This window comes from Sceloporus undulatus, chromosome 2 (genome assembly GCF_019175285.1).
Source record: "Sceloporus undulatus isolate JIND9_A2432 ecotype Alabama chromosome 2, SceUnd_v1.1, whole genome shotgun sequence".
NCBI lineage: Eukaryota > Metazoa > Chordata > Lepidosauria > Squamata > Phrynosomatidae > Sceloporus > Sceloporus undulatus.
The window spans coordinates 268,293,524-268,319,276 of NC_056523.1; the positions used below are offsets into that span (position 1 = coordinate 268,293,524).

A 25,753-nucleotide genomic window follows, 5' to 3' on the forward strand; every position below is an offset into this window, starting at 1 on the left:
CAGGAGAAATGTAAAGCCAGATATGGTTCCATCAGTTCAGTAGAGAATGACTAGATCCCACTATTTCAATATATTTTATTTTACAAGTGCAATGCGCATCTATATCTGAGCACTTTTTATTCATCCTAAAGCTCTTCCCATTCCACTGATTTATAGTATAGGTTCAAAGTTCATCACATTCCACATTACAATTCTATCTCACTACCCTACAGCAATGGTTATGCAACTCTCTACATTAATGTCCTGCCATACACATGTGTGAATATATACAGACTGAACATGGGTTATCAAATTTTTAAATTATATTTTTAATTTTAATATAATTTTTAAATTAAAAATATATTAAAGTTCATCAAACAAGATCATTCAACATGTGTTGTAGCTTTATTTGAGGTTAAAAGGACACACAGCAATATGTTAACATTACATTTTCAAATGATTTTTCATTAGATTATGCTTTAGAAACTACGAAACTGACCATTCTTCACATTCCTTTGTAGTCCAAAACACCTGCATCTGAAATCTGAAACCAACTGGAGGAAATTATACAAAACAGCACTTGCTGATTTCTACTACCCGTGTCAAAGCTGCCATTACAATTTATTGCTGTGTTTACCCATGACTGCAGCAGAACAATTAGAACATAGTTAAAGGTGCAACATAAATTACAGGCAATATAACAATCAAACTGTGAAAATACAGTCTCGAGTCAATACAGAACTGTTTGTGTTCTTCTGCTATAGTTTCAAATTGTTCTAAAAACACTGTACAGCTACAAACAAGAAACTTCATTCTAAAGATATATTACTTCCAATTCATAACTTATAAACAAATTAAATGGCTTAGATTACAGTCAGTAAAATTTAACAAGAATGCTGTATGGATGTACAGATGAATTCAACTACATATTGTCAGAAATCAAATAGGTCTCTATACATAAAAACTGAACTAGAAAAGCCAGTAGATCCAAATCCAGAATCTTTTGTTAAAATGCTAATGTAGTGTTCCTCTATTTTCACTTTGTGGTTTGTACAGAAAACTCACATTCTTTTTACATTTATTAGCTTAGAACACTGCTCAGTAATTTGCTTCTTCAAGACTAAATCTATAATTTTTCTTCTGGTTAAATGTGACATTTCTCCTTTACTCTTTGTAAACTATTGATTAGGCAAACAATCTTCAAAAGATGACAGAGACAGAAGTGCTGTACAGGCAAAGTACACATATATGTGTTGCTGTTTTTCTTTCAACCTTCAATACCAATGTTTGTGACTTTATACTGGACATGAATATGGCCAAAATTTATATACCCTAAAGCCAATCTACTGACAACAGTATCCAACATGTTTTGAATGGATTTAACCTAGGGGGAGGAGAACCTCTTAACTAATGTGTCAAATACTTGTTACTCCTATAACAAAGACTGTCCATAGAACTTCACATTCTGAAATTATACCTGCATTTTCCCTTGAACAGTGTCTGAAAAGGATACAATTCAGACAGTGAGTTTTACTCATTTCTCTCAGACTCATCGTTTCGTCCATATATTAAGAATGACAATGTTACTTCAAGCTTGCCAGAGGCTTCAGTCTATTCTAGTGTCCTAACATCTGAAGCCTGACAGTGAAGCATTCAGAAGAGATTACTTTATGAACATAAGAGCAGCCTGCATTTCTTCTTTCAACACAGGACACAGAATGAAATCCAGTCTGTACTAGAAGAACACCACTGAATTCCCTCAAGTCTTTTTCATTCTGGAATTTAGTTCATGTAGGCGTACTTGTGATTTTAGCAGATCGTTGCTTTCACATGAGGTGCAACTGTGGGGAAAAAAAACCGACAAAGTTAAAACCTCTAACAACCAAAATATCTTCCTTTATCTTGGTAAATTTTCTCAAGTGCTTCCAAGCTTCTTCCCAAAAGCATTCTGAGGAAGCTGGTGCATTGGCCTTACGGACAGATTTTAAAGTGACTACCCACTTCTTAGCTCATTCTTTTGCTTGCCTTCCTACTCTTTTCTCCACTTCCTAACCTCTCTCAATGGCTGCTACATTGTGCTGCAAACACACCCCTCCTTCTGCCTCTCTCTTAAACTCTACTGCCATGTAAACTCTGAGACAACATGTAACGTTGCCAAGTTATACCATTTCTTTTGTCTAAAAAGCATGCTTTTAAAAAAGAAAAGAGATTAACAGGCAAAAAACAAATTTGTTTACACACCCATCAAGAGAGAAAGCATAACTCTGAGTCTGCTACTGTATTTTCAATCAGCTGTGTTTCTGTCTCCTAAAGGAATACGGTCCCACAATTGTAGCAGCTGTTCACCAACCTGAGGTTCTAGTTCCTATACAAAAAAATAAAATACTTCAATAACAATAATGATGATAAATATAGGTTATAAAAATCAAACTAATGAGAAAAACAAAACAACATTCAAAGAATTGAGGCAACTAGCCCTCAGCAGGAATTGTCTACTACTAAAACTGACTATATGAAAACATTCTTGACACTGAAGACAGAAAAACAAGAAGACTGATGCTGATCATATTATATCTTTATGGTCAGTCTGTAAATACCAACATACCTGGCCATCTCGGCTTATTTGTACTTTCTTGTTGTCATTCCAAGGGTTGAGCAAGTGATGAGCAAACTGAAAGGGAAGACTTTCTTTCCGGATCCATTCTACCTTGAATACACCCCCTAAACCTGTAGAACCCCAATCTTGACTTTTCTCACGTCCTATCTCTGAAGACATTCGAGCAAAACCCTGCAATAAGTTTTAGAAAGGCAAAAAATATAAACAAATCTAAGTTGAATTGTCACATTACATTAACAGCACCTAATTGTTTATTTAAAGAGAGTGTTCGTGCATCTTTATTATTACCCTCACGGCCCTACTGAGGCTTTGTCCATGAGCAATTCTGAGGTATGTTTCCATGTTTCTGCAGTCAGCCTTGCTACAAGTATATGCTACTTGTTTTGAAAGACAACTCCTCCTGCAGAGAGGATTACTCCTGAAACAAGATTTGTTTTAGCTTCACTTGTCTTTGGTTTCAACTGCTTGTGCCTTTATTTTCTTAAGCAATTTTAGTTGAAAGTACTCTGTAGCTTTTGCTTTACTCTGTTAGCAAGGGAAAAAACACCTCAATTCTGAGGTCCAATAGTTAAACTCATAGGGCTGCACTACCTCAGACTTGGGGGAGGGGGTGCTAGGGGGATCATGTACCTGAATGGGATCTGAAAAGAATGTCACCTTGCATGTGATGTGGGCAAAGCCAAAACCTTCTTCTTAGCATGCTAGTTTTGCACATCTAAGGAATTATAATACAGAGTACATCCAAAAGAACAAAGTTCAGTGAAAGAAGAGATAAATTTAACAAGTGAGTACTGTTATATTTTGCTACCATTATAGTGCACTTTCTGCTATAAAACTAAGAGCTTTTACACACCAGCCTGAAAGGACAGCTTGGGGGGGGGGGGCGGAGTTGGGGCATAGCGTCTCCACAACACACACCCAGGCTCCTCCCCCAGGGCACCGCGACGCTGCACCACACAGCCCACAGTGTCACAGGGCTCCTCCGGTGCTGTGTTCGCACGACGTAGCACTGAAGGAACACCATATATCCGCACTGCTGCTGCTATCTCGCCATGGAAAGGCCGGATCAGGGGCACTGCGTGTGGTTGCTGTGGCCCCAATCTGGCAAAAATGGGGGCACCTGCAGGCTGCCCCTTAGGGGTGGTCTGCACAGCCCCTAACTTCACTTTATATCGTTCTCACCTGGAAATGTCCTGATCCTTGAACAGAAAATACCAAATAAACAACACTGCTCTCCCAAAAAGCTCGATTCAGTTTTCGCTCATTACTTGGAGTTGTAGACCAAATTCCCTTCTGTTGAGAAATCTCAAGGTTCCTCAGATTGCTGCTTTTCATAATAAAGTACCGAACTGGCATATTTGGCCTTGGAGAAGGAGACTTAGAGCCCTGCCAAAAAAATTAAAAAATCCTTTTATAATATATAGGCACACACACACACACACACACACACACACAATGCTTAGTTACATATTTTTTAAAACACACACACATACAAATATTCTTTAAATAACACCACACCTATTTTGGTGATTAGTTCAATAATTAGCATCTTCAGTGCCAAGAGAATGTATATTTGGAAAATTTATGTTTTAAATTTAAGAAATAAATCAGATAATACAATCAATCATGCTGCAATTTAGGTGTTGGCTTGGGAAATCTAACAGAACTGCAGTATGAGACAAATCAAGCCATCAGCCCCTTATCCACCTTTTGTCTATAGGTCTCTAAAAGTAGCCTGGACATTTGAGACCAAGAAGTTTCACTGTAGCATAAACATCTTATTGATTGTAGGTACAGATTATGTGTCTCCCACTTGTGATCACCTAAAATGATATAGAGACTGCCCTTGGTACCTAAAGTAAGTTCATTTTTGGCTCCAGAACGGGATCAGAATGAGTTAGCAGTCACTCACAAATTTCGCCTAGACATACATTTGCAGTAACCTTAGCTTGAACTCTCCCACTCCACTCATTTTTTTACTGTTCTCTTAGTGTTGACCTTTCTTCCATATACATACAAAACTGAAGTAAAAGTCAGTATTTTATCAAAATAGAACAAAGGAATAGTTAGTGTGAAAAATGAAAAGGCTAAATAAATAAAAAAGAGTACCTGCAAAGAAAAAATAAGACCAAACAGATTTTCATATGTTGTTGTCAGTTCCGAAGATTCAAGAACTGTGCATGATAGTGTTCTAACACAGTAAAATAAAATATTTCAACCAATTTATTATTTTAGCAAGGATTCAATCATAATAGTATATACATCATAAGCAACAAGCACTGTACCTTCCCAGATGATGGAGGAGAAGGACTGGCACAGGGGCTGGGATAACTGCTGCTGTCAGTAGATTTCACAGATGACTGGTCTGTCCTGTCATCTGTACTTCGTTTAGGATGTAGGACATTTCTCTCTTTGTATTTCAGTGGTTGGTGAAATGCTGGAGAAGCTGATTTCATTAGGACTCTGGAAGTTGAAAGTAAAATACAGTGTTTAATGAATCATGTTAGTTGTTAATAATTATAGTGGAAATTCTTTAATGTTCCAAGAGGATTTCAGATATCAGCTGACATTTACGGGCTGAAACTGGTAAACAGGTTAGAACTTTCTTTACACACATTGTAGCTAGTCAACTTGCACTGAAACCAGTACAAGGAACCAAATAGGCAGGACTACCTGATTGCAATGTAAGGTATTCAGAAGCAAGAGGTGAATAAGGGCCTGAACAGACAGGCCAAAATAAAGCTACTTCGGGTCACTTTTGAGGTATGATGTTTAAATAACACACACATCTTAAGAGGCCAGAAGCTGCACCAAAGCTGTGCTCTGGTCCTTAGGACTGAAGCATGGCTTTGGTGCAGCTTCTGGACTCTTAGGACACATGCAGCATTTAAACAGCATACCTCCAAACTGACCCAAGGCAACTTTATTTTGGCCTGTCTGTTCAGGTCCAAAGAGTTATTTGCAAGGTACGTTTCATGATAATAAATCTTGGTGCTAACTGCAAGAAAAGGAGTTGGGTGAATGGTTGTTAGTCTCCAACAGGACCAACACCTTATATTCTGAGGCACTCTTATGAGTTCCCTTTTCCAGTAGATTCTGTAAGGAAGTCATTTTACATTTCCATGGAATTTAGAGTTGTGATGCACTGAAATACCCTTCTACTTATTACAGAAAAAAAACTATTTACTGTTCTTTCCTTTGTCAAACTATTCTTGCATTCTTTGCAAAGTATGCTTGTAAAAAGCTTTGAAACTGGAACGTTACCTTAATATTGTATTGTTCTGCTCTTTGTTTATATCATAACTTAAAGCTGGTTTGGGGGGATTTCTGAAAGAGAAAAATGGCTAAATAACTTCAAATTGTTTTCAAAAACATCTTACAAACATATTCTGAATAACATCATATTATCAGTTTGCTCAGATCAAATAAAGTATTCCTTTATTTGTAATTTCTTAAACTTTGGAAATATTCATAGTAACTGGAAGGTGAAAGGCTATTTTTCTGTTAATATATTTTGGTAATTATTGAGAATTACTTTGCTATCCAAGACATCTATGAAATATAATTATGCTTTATTTAAATATATGTCTTGGATATATTCCAGTGATATCAAACTGCCTTTTTAATTATGCTGAGACTATGCAATCTTTAACAGTAAAACACTCAGTGGGTTACAGATTATATATGACTTTTAAAACCATATATAGGAATAGTATATTGTCAGTAGGTAAAATAATCCTCTTGTGTATGCATGTGTATGCACATATTTTTATGCCTGTGCTTGTTCTGAATTACTTTTTCTCATCCAAGCAGGAGGTAATTTTGGCAAGTTAACAAAAATGGGAGAAAAATAGGATGCAATTTAATTGTTCTCAAACTTTTCTAATATGTTTCACTAAGACTGCAATATTTTAAATCACCAAAAGCATTAACAACATAACAATAAAATCTGTTAACATGATTTTTCTATTGTTAAGCAGTCATTACCAAAATTTATTTGTATACTATCATGCTGTGGTTAAGATCATATCTCCTTATATAAACCATTATGTGCTCTAAGGGCTAGAGCAGACTTTCTCTCAGTCCCACCACCTTCACAGCTGGGTCTGGTGAGGACTTGGTAGAGAGACTTTTTTGTGGCTGCTCCCAGGCTGTGGAAATCGCTTCTGTGGGAAGTCCAGTTGGCCCCCTCCCTGGTCTCTTTCAGCTGACATGTGGAGATGTTTTTATTAAGTCAGGCCTTTGAATTGTAATTATGGGGAAACAGTATGTGTGTAAAATTGTGTGCTGTATTTTTAATCTTTCACTGAATTTTTTAAAAAAATATGTTTTAATGTTTTTACTGTTTTTAATCATTTTTAAAATAATATTTTATTTAATGCCTGTGTCACTTTTTTAAACTAATGTTTTAGCTTAATATTTTAAAAATTATTGTAAGCCACCTTGAATTCCATTTTGGAAGAAAGGTAGGATACAAAGTCAATAAATAAATAAGCGTATGGCTACCTAACCCCAAGCTAACAGGTTACACAACAGAGAACAGAAAAAAAACCTCATCATATGAAAACAAAAAGGCTTCATTCTGAGCCAACCCAACCTGCTGAGTAGCAAATGAGACACAAGAAGATTAGGTCAGCCATGGTGCTTTAATTGTTCTTTTACTTGTGAGAATAAAGCCACAGCTGGATATATATTTGCTACACTGAACCTTTTTTGAAAACAGGATTGGGATTCACTCAGCTCTCCAGATTATGCTGGACTGCAACTCTCAATAAACCTAGCCAGCACAGGCAATGGTGAAGAATGTTGGGAATTACCATTCCCACTTTTAAAAAATGAGAATCACAATTCATGAAAAAAAAAATGTGATTCTTGCTTGTACTGAAATATCTCACTGGATTAAGATCCATGTCAACAGCTCTTTCCATTAAACCCAAAGATTCTAAGGACAAAATCAGGTAAAGTGTGTGGTCTCAATTCAAGAAACTAACCTCTCAGCATTAAAAGCATCATCTGCAAACTCTGCTTCAGCTGAGCTTTTCCGGCTAGTGTTTGATCTCCATGAAGATGCTAAGGGAAGTTCTTCAGATGACATTGGTCTTGGTCTCTGCCCAATTCCTGAAGGCTGCTGTAGACCTGCAGATTGTTCTTCAGTGCTCAGCACTGCAATGATTGCTCGTATAGTTGCCTCATCAACTTGAGACCAGGGCTTTGAGGGGGCTCTCATCCGTCGCAAAAATAAACTGTGCCATTTCTGCCTCAGTTGTAAGAGGAGGCTAGCTGCCTTTAAATAAATATAATTTTTATTCTAAAACACATGCACCACAAGGGCCTTTTCAAGGGTCAAAAGGCTGGATACAAATAATTACATAGGCTGGCATCCTGTTGAGCAGTTATGAATGGATAAGATAGACATATACTGTGGTCCCTTCCCTTATGCAGGAGATCTGTTCTGGACCCACCCACCCCGCATAAGAGAAATTTCATGTATGCTTGAGCCCCATCAGAAGTAATGGGGTTCGTGCTTGTGGCGGTGCGTGCACACGGTGCCGCTTGTTCCGTTGTGGCCTTCAGAGTATGCTGAAAGCTGTGTATATTGCGCGGGCACACTGTATATTCATAACTACATAGCATTCATGTTTACAATTGTGCACTATTGCCAGTCACAAATGCCCCCCAAACTACCTTAACAGTAAGCAGCCACACCAAGTGACAGAGATGTTTCCAGCCCCCTCCTTCCAGTGATCTCCAGTGCAATAATGAGAAGCAAAACCTTCTGTTTCAACTTCAGTGATGTGATATATATATATATATATATATATATATATATATATAGTTATGCATTTGAAATTATGTTGATGATGCAAGGTCTCAGCCATAAATAAATTGAAGTTTCTATAGCTCCAATCATTTGATAACTTCCTTGCCTAGAAAAAGTATCTAATAATTGACATAAATCTTGAAAACACTATTTTTGAATGTCCATATAGGGAAGAATTTTCTGCATTTTATGAATGGTGTAGGAGCTGGAAGCAAACTGCACTTATAATATCTTCTAGAAGCACCTTGAACATGGCTAAAGCACAAGCATGCTAAAGAAAGAGGTCAATCTGAACCAAATTCTTAAGGTAATCTGAATCATTAGCATTTCCACATGGCCAAAAACCTGTATACTGGAAAAGCAGGTTTACTCCTTGTATCACCACTCCTAGCTTGAAGTAAGTGACCTTTAAGTTGAAACTAGTACTGATAGCTCTAATACAGTGGGCCCTTCTTATCTGCAGGGATTCCATTCCAAACCCCACCCCTATAGATGGAAAAAACCATGAGACCTGAAGTCCTAGAGTTTTAAATGGTGACGCATGTGCACATGTAGTCATTAGTGGCATGGGGGCTTGCTGCCCGCGAATGCTTAAATTTGCTGATGGTAAGTCCACGGTTGGGGGGGGGGAGTTAAATTATCCATTACCTGAACCTATTGCCAATCAATTAAACTGGTTGACTTAAACTTCATGATGAAAACATGGGAGGTCCTCCATCAACTTTCTGTCCATCATAGAGCAGCCACGAACAAAGTGTGTCCCACTGTTTGTGGCCCCAAGGTTAAAAAGCACCCAAAAGATAGCTAGTAGGTGTAGATGATATTTCAACACCTTTAGAGCCCCCCCCCCGAACATACTAAAAGTTAAAACGAAATTTTGCAAAAAATTTCAAAACATTTATTTGCCTCAAAATGTACTCAAACGCCCTCCAAGGATCCCAAAAGGCCATTTAAATACCCTCATGTCTCATAGAGGATATTTGGGGGCACAAATAGGGGGGGGGGGGGATTGTGGGGAAAGATGCAGCTCTCCATCTGTCCTGGAGAGCTTATGCAGCCCCTAGCTTTCTAGTCGTCCACTCCTGTCCTAAAACAATCCTTGAGAACAATACTTTTCCTTCAGGAAAATACTTTTTACTAATGATTAGTAATAACTACCTACCTCTGGATCTAGTTTGAAATTGAGCCATTCATCCAGTTTCAGTGCAGCCAAGTTAGCAGTTGTTCTGTCTTCCATCTCACTGTCACTGCTGTCATTAGGAGCACCATCAACTATATCAAAATAACAAAGATCTTATATATTTTACAACCACAACATTATAATCGAGTATTTACACTGTGCCAGGTATGGCTCTGTGTGGCCCCACCCCAAAATGTTTTCCAGACATTGACAAAAGCCTCACAAGCACATACTCTCAAGAGGGACTACTTTGCTATTTTACAGCTCCCCACCCCAGCTGTTTTAAGTCAAGGTGAGGGACCTTTTCCCAAAACCAGAAGAGTCTTCAGGTCACTACCTGGTAGAGAGAGAAAATATCCTTCCTGCACCTAAAATAGACCAAGGAGGCCACAAAAACCCAGGAAAATTGATTTCACGGATCTGAGAAAGTGAACTAGGGCCATTTTTAGGGTTGCTTTTTTTAAAAAAAACTAGAGGGCTAGAAAGGTATGGGAGAGATTTGGCCCCCATGACAGGTACTACTGCAAAGAAATGGCCCATGCAAACCAGAAGTGGCCTACTTTAGCTGTCAACAATTTGCCAAAAGGGAGAAACTGTCATTTCTTCATGGGAAGGCACATGAATTCACTTGGGTCAGGAAACACACAGACATCATTAACTACACATTTAATGTAGTATGTGCGCACACATGCGTGAGTACGCACACATTCTATTGGACATGGGGTATTTTATCCCCATTTTTATACCACCGGAATTCTGGGTTTATTTTCTCGGAAAATAAACTCAACATTCAAAGAATCCAAGTAGTGAAAAAGATGTAACATATTACTGGACAATCTACACATTTTTGCTTTCCCCTACAATGAGCAGCTTTCCACATAAGAAACACGGTAAGCAAAATAATTTTCAAATTTCAAAGAAGTGGAGAAAACAGAACAACATCAGCAAGAATAATTATGGAAGCTGTATTTAATAGTGGAAAGAAGGTGAAATTGAGAAGTTCCCACATTCCCCCTCCCATTTAAACAAACAAACAAACAAACAAAAATCTTTAAATTTACTTTAAGTGATCTCCATAAAATAGCCTCCAACACTGGATGATATTAGTTCACACATTAATTCATTCTTATATAAAGCACATATACGTATTAACATACGTATATAACATTTGTTATACACACTATACCTCTGAAGGATGATGGCTCCTGTAAAGCATTGCTTGGCAACCTAGCTGATCCACAAAAGAGAGCCACAGTGACTGGAGTCACAACTGAACAGCACCTGATATTGGCAATTTGGTGGGCTCGTGTCATTTCATCATATATAAGCCAGTCAGTGGGGAGTGCCTGAATAGCTGCCACTTGACCATTAGCTGGTGGAATCTGTTAACAGAAACACATGAGGATAGTTTAACAGATTTTATTCTTTGAATATAATAAATGGGGTAGTTTAAAGCATCATTTTCTAAATCAGCATCCTCACATATTTGCAGAATATAGGCTGAGAACATTCCATTCTGTAACAATGTTAAATCTAAGCAGCTGTGGCACTCATCACTGCCTCAGTAGGAGACTACTGGAACTCCATATAAACATTTTGAGCTTTCTAAAGAAAGTACAGTATAAAAACTCTAATTGCAACTCAAGTATACTAAAACAAAAAATATTTGGACATCTTAAAGAATGTTTACATTAAATTATTGAAGAAGGGGCTGGGATCTTATCTATTATGTACAATATTTTAAGTTAGACTTTTGGCCTGGTAAATGTTGCCATTCACATTTTCCTTCATGACATCATTGTCATGATCATTAATGCCCCCTAAAGATTATACTGCACTACAATGTTACAGCACTATGGTTACACCTTTACTGCTCTGATTGCCTCCTAGTCCTAGGACATTTGTAGTTTGCAGTTTAGTGAAGCCTGAGAACTCTTTGGCTGAGAATTCTAAATGCCCTTCCCTAACTGTAAATCCCAGGATTCCATAGGAAGCAGCCACAGCAGTAAAAGTGGAATAATAACACTGTAACAGTGTAGTGCAGTACTGCCTTAAGGCCTACCTTAAAAAATAGGCAGCCATGAGATGGTAGTAAACAATGTGCTGAAGGCTGATGCATCCAGCCCCCATAGTGCAAAGAGCACTTGCTGATGCAGAGCTTCTTGTCATACTATGATTCCCTGGCAGAAGATGGATGGATGGATCATCCCTCAGTGAAAAAGAAAAACATGCAAAGCCGTTAAGGCGCTTGCTGAAAAAATGAACCACTCTTCTTTCTCATTAAGATAAGCCTGCTATCTTAATATTATTAATTTTTCATCATCTTACCTTTTTATATTGAGGTTGGCTGAGAACTGAGGTAGGATGAAATCGAACTTTCTTCTCTTTTGGCCCAGTTAATACAGTGTTCTCTCTATCAACATGAACTATATTTGGATACATTCCAGCTACTAAGGCACCTTTAACCACAGCCCAGTTTTCTGAATTTGTGTTAACATCTCTTATATCACCACCACCTCTGGCTCTAACAAATCCTGTAAGAAAGTAACTTATATCCAGTTAACTCTTTCACAAAATAATTTCCAATTCTTTCTATTCATTTACATATTGCTACTCATATTTGGAATTCATTTTTGATGTTAGTACAAATTAAAACCCGCAAATAAAAACAAATTTGTTCCAGATATTATGGGACACTACAACTCCCATAATACCTGACCATTTGGTATGCTGGCTGGGTCTCACAGAAGTTACAATTCAACCTATCTGTAAAGCAACAGCTTGCCTATCCTTGATTAGCATCTTAGCACCCAGATACAGTATGTTAATTCAACGTTAATTCAACTGTGAAGGAACATAACTAGGTTGGAGAATGGGGATCACCTGCATGCTTTTTCCCAACATTCTAGACGTAGCTCAGAATGCACATTAGCTTGCAAAGCTTTCCCTTTCATCCCAGTACCTGAATTGGGGAGGATATGATCTCATTAAGAATCTCTTATTTGATTTGTTTCCATGCATGATCTAAACTCAGAATGTCAGCCCATTTTTACATTCACTAAGGAGATTATCACACTAGGCTCATTTTTGGCACAATTCTGCAATTATACCGTTAACTGCTGATAGCGATACAATCGTGCAATGGTGCCATATCTTTTCATACATTGGTGTAATTGTGCAACAGCGATGATCTAATCGTGCTAACACCCATTTCACATCTTGGTGGTGTTTTGCGCAATTTTTTTGCAAATGGTTAGTTTCGCACATGCACACATGGAATCACAGCTGTTTTCTTGCTGTATTGTACTTCCAGTGTCAACATTATGTAATTGGTAATGTGCCATCTTACATCTGACCTAAAACATAATCTGGCAACATACTTTTCCCATGCATGTATATTTAAATACCACAATTCTCAGGGGAAAGTAATAATCTCATGAGTCCTTGCCCCAGCCATTGAACGTTCTGTGGGAGTCCCACTCCAAACATGTATCATTGTTGCAGCATCCATTCCCTATTTGAAAATATGAAGGAGATACAATGGAATCAACAAGGTAACACAACAAGAAAGACCCTGGCAGCAGCCACTGTGAGGAATGCTCTTGGAGCAGCAAAGTGACACAGGAAGTTAACTTGCCGAACAGCACCCTGAGATTTGGGGGGGGGGGTTAAAAGGAGGATGATAGCACAGCAACTGCATGATTGCATCGCTATGAGGTTTCTCACCTTCGCGATTGCACAATTATTGTGCTATCACGAAACCATTCATGGGATTTTCCCATCAATGGAATGGTTTGCTGCTAGAACATTCCTGGATCTTCACAGCTAAGTCTTGGATGAGCACAATGTCGTCTGAAAATCTTCAACGCAATTGTGCAATTATGCCAGAATTATGTCTTTTCCTCCTGGCTTTTTTCCTCGTGTGATAATCTTCTGTTGCTTATTATTTTATATTCATGTTAGATTATCCTGCTTAAAACAGTACATGAACTAGAAGGGATTCAAAATATGTTCTTCTGAAGTTATATATTAATTTTGCTGTATCTCCCATGAAACCAGCCTAGCAGTATTAAGAAGTCAGCAAAGGTGCATTCTGATCTAAATTACAGTACAGGCATATTATATATTGGCTCCAAATTCAAATGTTAAGACTGTTACCCAAAGTAGTTTGCAAAACCTAACCTCTGAAAGATTAGCAGACATCAGTCATCTGAAATTAGATATTGGAAAGTCTCAAGCTGTTAAGAGCTTACATTCTACTTAATTAATAATCAATTGAGGATTAGGAAATCTAGCTCTGGAAGACAGAATGATGCTTTTGATCTTTCTGTATTCTTTCTCTAAGCGTTCTAAGTATTTGAAAGAACTGCACAAATTTTAAAAATTATTTCTTTATGGAAATTATTTCTGTCTTAAAATATCAGTGCCTACAACTCAGATACTGAATGGGTCTTCTGTAATGCTACAGATTGATTCTGTATATAGAATTAAGAGTTGAAAGGCTTAATTCACTGTACAGTATGTGATCTTTTAACTTGGAGGAAGAAATGTTACTTGTGGTCCTTGAACAAAATTAATTTGTATCTATCCCTGTATGTGATCTTTTAACTTGGAGAACGAAATAATACTTGTGGCCCTTGAACAGAATTCATTTGTATCTATCTCTGAGGAAATTTGTTTGGGATGGGGGCAAAATTCTACAATTGAGAATGGAAGTCAAAATTAGACTTAAGTGGTTAAATATGAAATACAGATAGCTCAGTCACACTGCTATAATTAACCTTAAGTTGTTACCTAATCATGTTAATTCCTTATAACTTAAAAAAAAATATGTCCCAATCACCTTCTGCTAGGACAGCTAAGAAAATTAATGTTATAAATAGTCTACCTATGCCACTGGGATGTCTTTGCATGTGAAAAGAACAAAGAAATAAGTATTCCGTATGTGCATCAAAATCAACACAGTGAATGCTTGTACTGTAACCTCAGTTAGGAACAGTTCCATTCATTTCACAATCCATGACAACTAAACATCAGACATAACTGCAGTAACAGATATAGTTACACTTTCTATCCAAGTCAACCCAAAGTTTGATCATCAGGATAAACACTTCAAAAATCTGAAAAGATATCACTATATCATATTAAAACAACTTACTGCTGACAGAAGGAAATTTTCAGGTTAATAAACATATGTATACGTATCTACCTGATGCTCTGAGCTGTCCAAGTAACTGTGTTCTCATTCCTATGATAATCTCCATTGTTGCTTGAGACAGGAAATTTTTCTCACAAAAAGCTCTTTCCCAACCATCACTTCGAGCCTTCTGCCATGCCTGTTAAACAAGTTAGTTTTAAATGCTTTTGAATGTCATTAATTTTTATAAATCGGGCAATATGTTTCCAATGGCTCCTTTAAAGGTAATTCATTATAAACAAGTATTTTTGGAGCTTAAATTTTAGTAGAGAAAGCCTTGATTCCTTAAACCAGTATATTTACCCAACGCTCAAACATTTTGTTAGAAACAAACTATGTCTAATCTGGGCACACTAAATCTAATCTGGGTTGTCTAAAGCCCTCGGCCATGTGTTTTCTAGCCCTGAAATCCAACTTCAGCTCAGAGGATAAGACAGTCCTTTCACACAAGGTGATCCCCAACATGGTATCTTTTATGATTACCTATTTATTTCCAACTGACCAATGGAAGTATGTGGAGATATGGTTTAAGGAAATTATAACACTTTTAATTATCAGAAAGACTATCTAATACAGCACAATGGAACTGCACACACAAATTTTCAAGCCTCCCCAGTATCAACCAGGATCATAAAGGACAGTGAAGTCTACACTGACAGCAAGACATTTGCTATCATGACAGCACTATGCTGCTTCTCTTGCCAGAAGCAGTAATGAAATGAATGAGTCCCTGTACTGGGAGGAAGGCGGGATATAAAACAACAACAACAACAATGTGGAAGCAGCAAGCATTGGGCAGCTGCAATGTGGAGAAGCAAGAAGAAGGGTAGCAAAAGTAAGTTCCATCAGAACCCCTGAATAAATTATTCCTAAGGCTTCACTAAGTACTTGTTCAAGGAGAGAAGATGTAGTTAAGATGTTTCACATAATGACAATTTGTAACTGCTCTTGATTAGCAATACCTGGAAAGCCCGGAGAAGAGCCATATGGTCACTAAAAGTCCCTGCAGTGAATCGTTTTCTGCACAGCATGGCTGCACGTTTCTGAGATGCTTGTGTCGGCAGCACAAATGGATCACGATATGCAAGAGTGCATGCGATGGTCAGAATTGGATCCAGGCACTTGAGAACAACAGCACACAACACCATTTTACCAAGATGCGGCTCTACTGGTAGGTCAGCCAGATGATAGCCTAGTTCTGTCAGATCCTCCCAGGTATCCATAGCATCTATTGTCTATTTAAAAAAAGAATAGTAACCATGTTCAAGATATAAAGAAATGCACAATCTAAGTGATTTACTAGGGAACAGCTGGATTCTAAGCTTGAACTACATTACCATGTACAGTATTTCTACTGTCATGACTTATTTAACCATGTGAAGGAAATATTCTTCACAATCAGTTAAAAAACATAATCAAATATTTTCATCTGGCATTCCCTGTTGGTTTAATCACCTAAACAACAGCCAACCATATTTGCTTATACCCAGGGTGAAGCATTAGGAAAGATATTATTAAAACTGGGAAAGAAGCTTACATAATCTTTTAATAAAATGATAGCTAAATATTTTGTGCCGAAATTTACGGTCTACTTTGATACAGACACTAGTTAGATGCAGTTGAAACAGCTAACAGAACAGCAAAACAGACAGACAGTCTACAATTACTCACCTTAAGCATCTGCACAGCATTTCTCACAATTAAAGCAGGTGGTGGTTCTGGAGCTTTCATTAAAAAATCAGCAATTGGACAATTGATAGGAGCTAGCAATTTTGTATGCAAACAGAGTTCCTAGAAATTAAAGAATCCTTTCTCAGAACACCAAAAATACAATACAATCTCCTTACATTAAAAAATATACTAAAAGTGGAATATCATGTCTGGTAACTGGCCTCATGCTGACAGAAGGACTTCTGCTGTCAAGGAAGAGGTACAGATTCAGTGGGGCATTTTAGCTAGGGCAGTGGAGGAAGGGGATTTTCATCAAGTCCTTCCTTCCTCTGCAGCCCTGTATATCACCTACATGGTTACAGAGAGACAACTGGCAATAACTCACCTTCTTGCCAATGGGAGCGTTATTCTCAGTACTCTGTTCAGAAGGAAACCATAACTGATACAACCAAGTAGTAATACAAAACACTTTTAGGCATTCAGGAAATCCAAGAGAATAAGGGTGGGCAACCTCTGGATGTCGCAGACACAACTGCCAGATGCTGCAGTCCAATAGGGGAATATACATACACATCTCACCACTGTTCTGCCACCAGAATTTGGTGGCATGGTTGCAGCAGCAGTGCAAAAACAGCACCGTACTTGCTTTAATGTAAGGCACATATAGGGATAACATATCTTGTATTGAAGCTTTGTTTTGTGTGGGGGAATTTTGGTGATGTGGTGGCATATTTAAAGGGAAATTAGCACTTTTTTGCTGATGCCATCATAGCAGTGGTAAATTCAGCAGTAGTTCACCAGTGAACGTTCGGCCCCATCGCACAATTGAGCATCAATCTCACAGTCTCACCTAAATAGTCATAAGACTTTTAGATGTCAGCCAGGTAGCTCCAATAGATATTGCTGACCACTTTTAACTTCACAAGCAATTATATAAACCACAAATATATCCTCACCATTTGCAAATCAGGGGATTAAAGTATCAAAAAAAATCAAAATTTTAATTGTAATGGACATCCACCATCAATGAGGCAAAAAGTGTAACAAAAAGAAAAAGAAAATCCATTATAGCACAAAAGCAAGCCTATGGGGAAACCAGATCTTTATCCCAATACCAGAACTTTTCCCAAGCAGACATGCACAGAACTGCAGCCTAAGACTGTATGTTCATCCACTGCACATTTCTGCCTAAGCTACAATGGAAAAAAGAGTTCAAAACACTGGTTTCTATGCCATGAGTTTCCACTGATATTTAGTAATATTCCAAATGATAATGTCTGCAGAACAAAGCAAACAATGGCTGCAACACTAGGCTTGCATCCTGCTGAGGTCGCTAAAATGAGTAACCAGATTATTCGGGGCAATTAGCTTACACTTTGTAAACTGCTTAGGGAGTGCTTAAGTGCACTGATAAGTGGTATAGAAATATACTTGGTATTGCTACCACTTGTCAACTTCAACTGATTCAACACTAAAACAGTGTACAAACCTCAGATTCAGTTGGGTCAAGATGCAATGTGAGTCTTTTATGAAGCATTTTGTAAATGTTAAACAAAATCCACACATTATTTTAAAAGAGGCTTTTCCTGGAGGCTTTTCAGGAATGTAATTCTCCTTTAATAGAACACACACACTCCTTGCATGCACTGGTTTAAGGGGAAAGTTTAACAGGGAGCAGAGGGAACATGTATCTCATGTGTTTTCCAATGAGGCACATATATCTTACACACCCCATATTAAGCTAAACAAAAAAAGTAATAGATGTTTTATTTTATTTTGTAATTCTCTGCATTAGGTTTCTAGCACACTAGCTCAATTCAGACACCATTAAATACATCCACCTCAACCAGCACCCTCCAAATATGTTGGGACTACAGTACCCATCACTTCCTGTCAGCACTGGCTGGAGAAATATTCACTAAACCACATTTAAAGTAAAGGTATTTTCCATTGACAAGGCTGTCAAGTCGTGTTCAACCATAGGGGGCGATGCTCATCTCTGTTACTAAGCTGAAGAACTAGCATTGTCAGAGACTACTCTGTGGTGATGTGGCCAGCATGATTGCACAAAACACTGTTTACCACCAACTGAAGTGGTACCTATTTATCTATTTGCATTTGTATGCTTTTGAACCACTAGGTTGGCAGAAGCTGGGACTAGTGATAGGAGCTCATCCCATCATGCGGCATCCAGGCCTCGAACTGCCAATCTGCCAATAGACTCAGCATCTTAGCCACTTGAGCCACTGCATCCCTTACAAACCACATTTAGAGATGCACAATACAGTCTGGCATGAAACCTGTTCAAACCACTGATACAACCATTGCTTCAACTCTCTATGACACCATATATACAGAGTTCAACTTGTGAACCAGGCTATTGAAAAGAACAGAAAGTAATGGTTTCAAACTGTAGTTTGGTGTGATAGCTAAACTGAGCCATTTTGTTATGAAGACTTCAATAGATTTCATGAAACAGAGAAAGATCACTGACCTGTAGAGGCATTCTTAGAAGTTCTGGAGTCTGAAATTCCAGCATATTTTGAAATCTTAGTCTACTGAAAAGTCGGAAACAAATTCCAGGCCGACAACGTCCTGCCCTTGGAAACAAAGTATTAGTTAAGGTGAATCATCCATAGAAAATGGAACTTAAACAAACTCACTGAAAACATATATTAATTTTCATTCATTAAAATTATGTGTATACTAATTTTCAGTATGACAAAATCCTTCAAAGACTGTAAATCTATAGTGGCATCCCAAGTTGATGTAGTGGGGGGAAAACTACAACTATCAAAGAACAATTAAATCCTTTCCACTATTTGCCTAGAATGTTTTTTTTAATCTAAATAATAAAATTTAAATATTTTTAAAGAAATCACATCAAACATATTTCATAACTTACAAGAAAATTTTCTCTATCGTATTTCTACTCAGACATAGTAGTGTTTTTCTTTCAATAAGTAAACATTACATCTTTTTTTAAAAAATGTCTCTAGCCTGATTGTAGAAAAAAGTATTCACAAAGTTTTTGCATTACCTGCCCTTTCTTTGAACAGCACTAGCTTTAGAAATCCATACCATCTTTAGCATAGTTACACAGTTCAATGCATCAAAGGACTTCTAAAATGATAAAAAGAATTACTCTATTGTAAGTGAGATTTAGAACAACAAGGTAAAAGAACACTTGCTTTTTTAAAGAATCTAAATTACCAAGGTTCTATACACAGTGGTTTTGTCACATATTATCTATGCTCTTCTATAATGTAGAATTTTTAATTTATAATATATGTTTACAACAACGCACCTCTTTCATTTTTCCAGAGTCAATCACAAAGACGACATCATTAACTGTAATGCTGGTTTCCGCAATATTTGTAGAAAGTATCTGCAGCAACAAGAATAATAGGCCATAACAACAGCAGATGTGGTGAAGTGAAAATTCACAACCAGTTGAAAAGTCACTTGCTACTTACTATTTTGCGAATACCTTGAGGTGAGGTCTTCAGAACTTTCTTCTGATCAGAGGTCTGCATGTTTGAATGCAGCATAAAAACCTGAAATCTAGTTAACAATGTACAAATGAAATTAAGTGAAGTGTGACTCTTTAAAAATGCAACAGAAAGTTCCAAATAAAAATAAGGCAGATTTTCACCTGTGAGCATTATCAGCAAACCTCTTGTCATCAAAGAGTATGCGATCCCTCAAACCGACAATCTCATCATATCCAGGAAGGAAAATTAAAACGGCTCCTTTAAGAAAAAAATTTCCAATGTTCAAAGAACAATAAGAAGCCGAGAATAAGATATTAGTATCAGTTCTTCCATTATGGGCTGGTTAAGACTGATTGCAGATGAGAGTACTCTCACTTCCATGCTGGATACCTTGGTATAAAGAAAAGCATGTCCATATATATATATATATATATGCAAGAAGACCCTGCTCAAAAACTCCATCAATTGCAGAAGTGGCATTGGGAAATTCCCCAATCAAATGTACTGTAAGAACAAAATACTAGTCCTGCTGGATTACTTTAAAAGATCATCTTAGTCCAATAGTTTAAACCTAACAAGCTCACAAATGAGACATGGTGGTGTTGGTTCCACTAAATACTCTATATGCAGAAAACACGTCATCAAATGATCATAAATCATGAGTATATAAATACTAATTACCTGGCTTTTAATTTACTGTTTTAATATATGTTATTATTTTATTATGTTCAATTGCCGGTTTTACAGTAAACTGCTTTCAGTTATTCTAAAATTAAATACATTACTAATATTCTCCAAGATAAATAAGTATAAATGTACTTACCAGCTTCACAGCTATGACAGATATTGTACAATAAGTGCATGACCAGGTCAAGATCCACCTTTTCGTCATCAAAACTATGATGGTAAGCTTTCAGGAGTTCTTGATCTTCCACACTAAGTTCACTGGCATTAGCATGGACCAAGGAACTTTCATCTAGATTGCCAGACTCCAGTGAGGCACTAAAATATGTAACACAATGTTAACTAGAACATGACAAAACTTTTGTAATGTGGAAACAGGCTTACATAAATACAAAAAGTCAACACGGGTTTCAGAGAAACAAGTTTTGCCAAACAAATCTTATCTCTTTCTTTGATAAAATTAACAGCTTGGTAGATGAAGGGAATGCTGTGGATATAGTATTTCTTGATTTCAGTAAGGCCTTTGACAAGGTTCCTCATGACATTCTTGCAAACAAGCTTGTAAAATGTGGGCTAGACAAGGTAACTGTTCATGGATTTGTAACTGGTTGACCAGCCGAACCCAAAGGGTGCTAAAAAAATGGCTCCTCTTCATCCTTGAGAGAAGTGACCAGTGGAGTGCCACAGGGTTCTGTCCTGGGCCCAGTGTTATTCAACATCTTTATCAATGAGCTGGATGACACAAATGGGTGTATACAGTGGTACCTCGGGATACGAAATACCCAGGTTACGAAATTTTCGGGATACGAAAAAATCCCATTGGAAATCATTGTTCCGGGTTACGAATGTTTTTTCGGGTTACGAATAAAATTTTTGGTGCTTTTTTCGGCTTTTTCGCACGAAACGCGGCTTTTCCCCATTAGCGCCTATGGCAATTCGGCTTACGAAGGCTTTTCGGGTTACGAAAGCGGCCGCGGAACGAATTACTTTCGTAACCCGAGGCACCACTGTACTTATCAAATTTGCAGATGACACCAAATTAGGAGAAATAGCTAATACCTCAGAGGACAGGATCAAAATTCAAAATTATCTGAATAGACTAGAAAGCTGGGCCAAAGTTAACAAAATGAAATTAAACACGGAAAATGTAAGGTACTGCACTTAGGGCGGAAAAATGAAATGCACAGATACAGGGGTACCCCGGGTTACGAAATTAATTTGTTCCGCCGCCGCTTTCGTAATAGAGAGAAGTAATAGTGCCACTGTATTCTGCTTTGATCAGGCCCCACCTGGAATACTGTGTCCAGTTCTGGGCACCACAATTTAAAAAGGATGCTGAGAAACTTGAGCATGTCCAAAGGAGGGCAACTAAAATGGTGAAGGGTCTGGAAACCATGCCCTATGAGGAACGACTTAGCAAGCTGGGGATATTTAGCCTGGAGAAGAGAAAGTTAAAAGGTGATATGATAGCCCTGTTTAAATATTTGAAGGGATGTCATATTGAGGAGGGAGCAAGCTTGTTTTCTGCTGCTCCAGAGAAGAGGACCTGGAACAATGGATGCAAGCTATAGGAAAAGCGATTCCACCTCAACATTAGGAGGAACTTCTTGAAGTAAGGACTGTTTGACAGTGGAACACATTCCCTGGGAGAGTGGTGGAGTCTCCTTCCTTGGAGGTCTTTAAGCAGAGGCTGGATGGCCATCTGTCGGGGATGCTTTGATTAAATGTTCCTGCATGGCAGGGGGTTGGACTGGATGGCTTTGGGGTCTCTTCCATCTCTATGATTCTATTCTACGATTCCTCAAGTGTTGAATTTGAACACTAGATGTTTTAAACTTTTTTGATCCATCCCACTCATATTTGAATATCTGGAAAGCTTCTATTAATGCAAGGGGTCTTTTGTCAAGCAGAGATGCTCACTAATATCAGGTGTCAGTTTACTCTTCACTATGAAAAGCCCCAGAGAGCTTTGGATCCAATCCCTAGTATGTACAATAGTTCTCTGGTTTCATTAAAAAATCCATGGAACCAACAAGCTCAGATCAACAAGCCTAAACCGAAATCATTTACAAGATTACTCCCACAGAGGTAAATTCAATGCCACACTTATGGTAGCACCAGGACTTTCTTCCTCTTTCGCTTCCTTCTGCTGTCCTCTGTAGTATCAAACACTTGTTCTGGAAAGTTTCCCAGCCATGCAGATCAGGTTTTTAAGGAGCACGGGTAAGGCTGTAAAAGGGAGGAGTTGCTTCCTCCTGCTTCCATAAGCTTTTTATCTTCATACTGATAAAAAGGTATTTCATGTATTTTATATAATTTTAACCATTTAATATTGTTTTATAGTCTTTTAAACAACTCCAAAATGTGCTGACATTCTAACATAACTGAACTAAAATCCTTTGTACTTTCTTCAGTATAACATAAATCAGACTGGAAATCATGTAGTACTCCAGTGGTTGCTGGACTGGAATTCTCATCAGCCTAGCCAGCAAAGCCACTAGTAAGATATGATGGGGGCTGTACTCCAGCAACATCTGGAGGGCTATGTGGTTCTCTTTCCTGAAATAAATATATGCAGATCAAGATTTTAAAAATCATGACTATTTTACACACTTTCAAAGATTCTGGTCTTGTGCTGCTGAAACGGCAACTATCTATGAAATCTTGTGAAGCCACTTTTGAACTGGAGAGGAATTTCAAAAGCAACTTATAGTATGCAGAGTTAAAATAAATGAGGACTAAAATTCAACTGCATACATGCAAGACATTAGGCATGCTTAAAATCATTGTTTAGATCCAAGCTATAAAGCAAAATATAAGCACCATAGTTTAAAGATTTAGGTGTTCATAGTAAGTATCTTCCCTTTTACACTTTTGTGCATAGTGTACTACAGTAGTAAATCAATTATGTCTCCATTTGTCCAATTTTGTACCTCTCAAGTACAGACTAATTAATGGAAAACAGATTACCTTCTAATTCTGCAAGAAACCAATACCTTGGCTTTTAAGTAGGTTTAAAATTAAAACCAGCAGGGAGCGAAAAGTCTATGAAATATAGTCTCTGGAATAAAATTAAAACCAGCAGGGAATGAAAAGTCTATGAAATATAGACCCATTACAGACGGGCGTAAAGTAGGTCCCCAGGACGTACTAGGGTTAGGAAAGGGCGTCCATTTCGGACACCCTAACCCTCGTACATCCTGGGGACGTACAAAATGGCAGTGCCCATTCTACATGGGTGCCGCCATGAGGACGTCACCACCGCGCCGCCTCCAAACAGGGCGGTGCGGAAGTGACGTCACTGCGCCCTTTCACGTAGCCGGAAGGAGCTCCATTTCGGAGCTCCTTCCAGCTTTGCATCACTGGTGCAGCCTTCAGGTGGCTGCGCCAGCGACGCAAAGCAGAAAGGGGCCAAGCGGCCCCTTTCTCAGCGTCCCCGCCGCCATCGGATGTCCTTGGGGCATGAAGCCCCAAGGACACCCCTTTCCAGGCCGCGGAGAAGTGGCCTTTTGCCGCTTCTCCACGGCCTGGAAAGCGGCGGATAGGGGCCTCAGATGCTGCCACTGTGGCAGCTGAGGCCCCGATCTGGCGGGGAAAGGGCCAGATACAGGCCGCCCCAAATGGGCGGTCTGTAACGCACCATAGTCTCTGGAATAAAATTAGCTTAGGCCTATTTGCTAAAGAACACTGAAGATTTTTCCTAAATGTTATAAGCCTTCAAATTACCTGAAAACACTTGTTTCAACTTTATACTGAACATTTCTCATTAACCTTTTGCATTAAGACAGGTTTCCAGGTTCTAAGCAAGTCATGCTAAAAAACGTTCTCTCTCAAGTATAGGGGGAAAGGACATAAACAGGCTTCTTTGTTTACTTCAGTAATGAGAGCAGCTTCCTGTGTATAGTTGAATACATTTCAGAACTAAGAAAACTATTAGCATTAGGATTTATTTATTTAATAAATTTCAAAATTAAGAAAACTATTACCAGTAGGATTCCAGGAGGTCGACCACTTCTGTCTGGCCAAAATGTTTAGCCCACTCCAAAGCTGTCCTATAGTAATTGCAATAGACATTTAAACAAACATTTTGCTTAAGCACACACGCACACACACAAAAAACCCAGACACAAATAACATTTTCAATTCCTTTTTAAACTATTATTTCAGGACAACATTTCTATCTCCATTTTCAACTCTTCTTATGTAATGCTCATTAGCTTTACCACTGCTAAAGAAACTCACTCTGGAACTTAGAACTTTTATTTTATTTTATTTTATTTGGGAGGCTAGGTACAGCTCCCAGGGAGTGGTAAAATGACCCCCCTAGACCTTCGAAGCCTATCCAGCATCTAACTATGGTCTAGTATCCCATATGAACCAGCCCACAAATCGGGTTTGGGGGTGCTGTCCATAACACATATAAATATACATTTTCTTCCTCTACAAGGGTGTTCATGATCACAGTTCAGCTCTGTGAAGATTAATTTTTCAGCTCTCTAACTCCAGCTTTCCTTTACCTGGTACTTTCCAGTTTTACCAATAATTGGCTACATTTCCTGAGACTGGTGGGAACTGGAAGGCACAGGGCTAAGGAAAGAAGAGTTAAGGGGGGAACAGACCGCTCCTGATAAAGCCAGATTGGGGCCACAGCAACCACACATAGCGTCCCCAATCTGCCTTTTTGCCAGCCAAAAAAGATTTTGTGCTGGCAAAAAGACGGCTTTTCTGCCCCACCACAGCAGGAAGACAGCTTTAAGGGGCTCTGGTGGAGCGTAGCATCTAAACGCCACACCAAAAGAGCGCCCAGAAGCCAGCCTATGTGTGGGTGGCTGTCCAGCTTGTAACTGGCTTCCAGGCATTTTGGAGGCATGCATTGTACACTACACCTCAAAGATGCCAAAAAGCCAGCTTTTTATGCCGGTCTGTTTCACCACTTAATCTCTGTATAGAATTGCTACTGAAACTAATTATTTCTAAATGTTAGCATAATCTCACAGCAGTCTAATAGTAGGCTCTTTTTTCTACAGGTTGCATCTCTGACAAATCATGCTTATAGGACATCTACCAGGGTAGAGGTGGACACTGTACTATTTTTTTATTTTTAAAAAAT

At 38.2% G+C, this 25,753-nt stretch overlaps 1 protein-coding gene across 4 annotated transcripts in view; it reads right to left on the minus strand.

Annotated features, from left to right (window-relative positions):
- Positions 1-365: 365 nt before the first annotated feature.
- Positions 366-25,753, minus strand: part of YTHDC2 (YTH domain containing 2) — a 46,665-nt gene continuing 21,277 nt past the window's right edge. For 2 of the 4 annotated variants that reach the window (XM_042449562.1, XM_042449565.1), the window contains exons 12-31: positions 24,630-24,695; positions 20,783-20,961; positions 20,121-20,217; positions 19,942-20,029; positions 19,773-19,853; positions 19,506-19,588; positions 18,960-19,065; positions 16,466-16,585; positions 15,757-16,029; positions 14,807-14,933; positions 11,926-12,131; positions 10,784-10,979; positions 9,580-9,689; positions 7,588-7,880; positions 5,861-5,923; positions 4,882-5,059; positions 3,779-3,982; positions 2,585-2,767; positions 2,221-2,344; positions 366-1,820 (exon numbers count right to left, since the gene is read on the minus strand). In XM_042449562.1, coding sequence (XP_042305496.1) covers positions 2,264-2,344; positions 2,585-2,767; positions 3,779-3,982; positions 4,882-5,059; positions 5,861-5,923; positions 7,588-7,880; positions 9,580-9,689; positions 10,784-10,979; positions 11,926-12,131; positions 14,807-14,933; positions 15,757-16,029; positions 16,466-16,585; positions 18,960-19,065; positions 19,506-19,588; positions 19,773-19,853; positions 19,942-20,029; positions 20,121-20,217; positions 20,783-20,961; positions 24,630-24,695 — 2,734 coding nt within the window. In that variant the 3' untranslated portion in view covers positions 366-1,820; positions 2,221-2,263. Of the gene's footprint in view, positions 1,821-2,220; positions 2,345-2,584; positions 2,768-3,778; positions 3,983-4,881; positions 5,060-5,860; positions 5,924-7,587; positions 7,881-9,579; positions 9,690-10,783; positions 10,980-11,925; positions 12,132-14,806; positions 14,934-15,756; positions 16,030-16,465; positions 16,586-18,959; positions 19,066-19,505; positions 19,589-19,772; positions 19,854-19,941; positions 20,030-20,120; positions 20,218-20,782; positions 20,962-24,629; positions 24,696-25,753 lie in introns of those variants that run through there. The other 2 variants (XM_042449564.1, XR_006101947.1) reach the window with 2 other exon arrangements.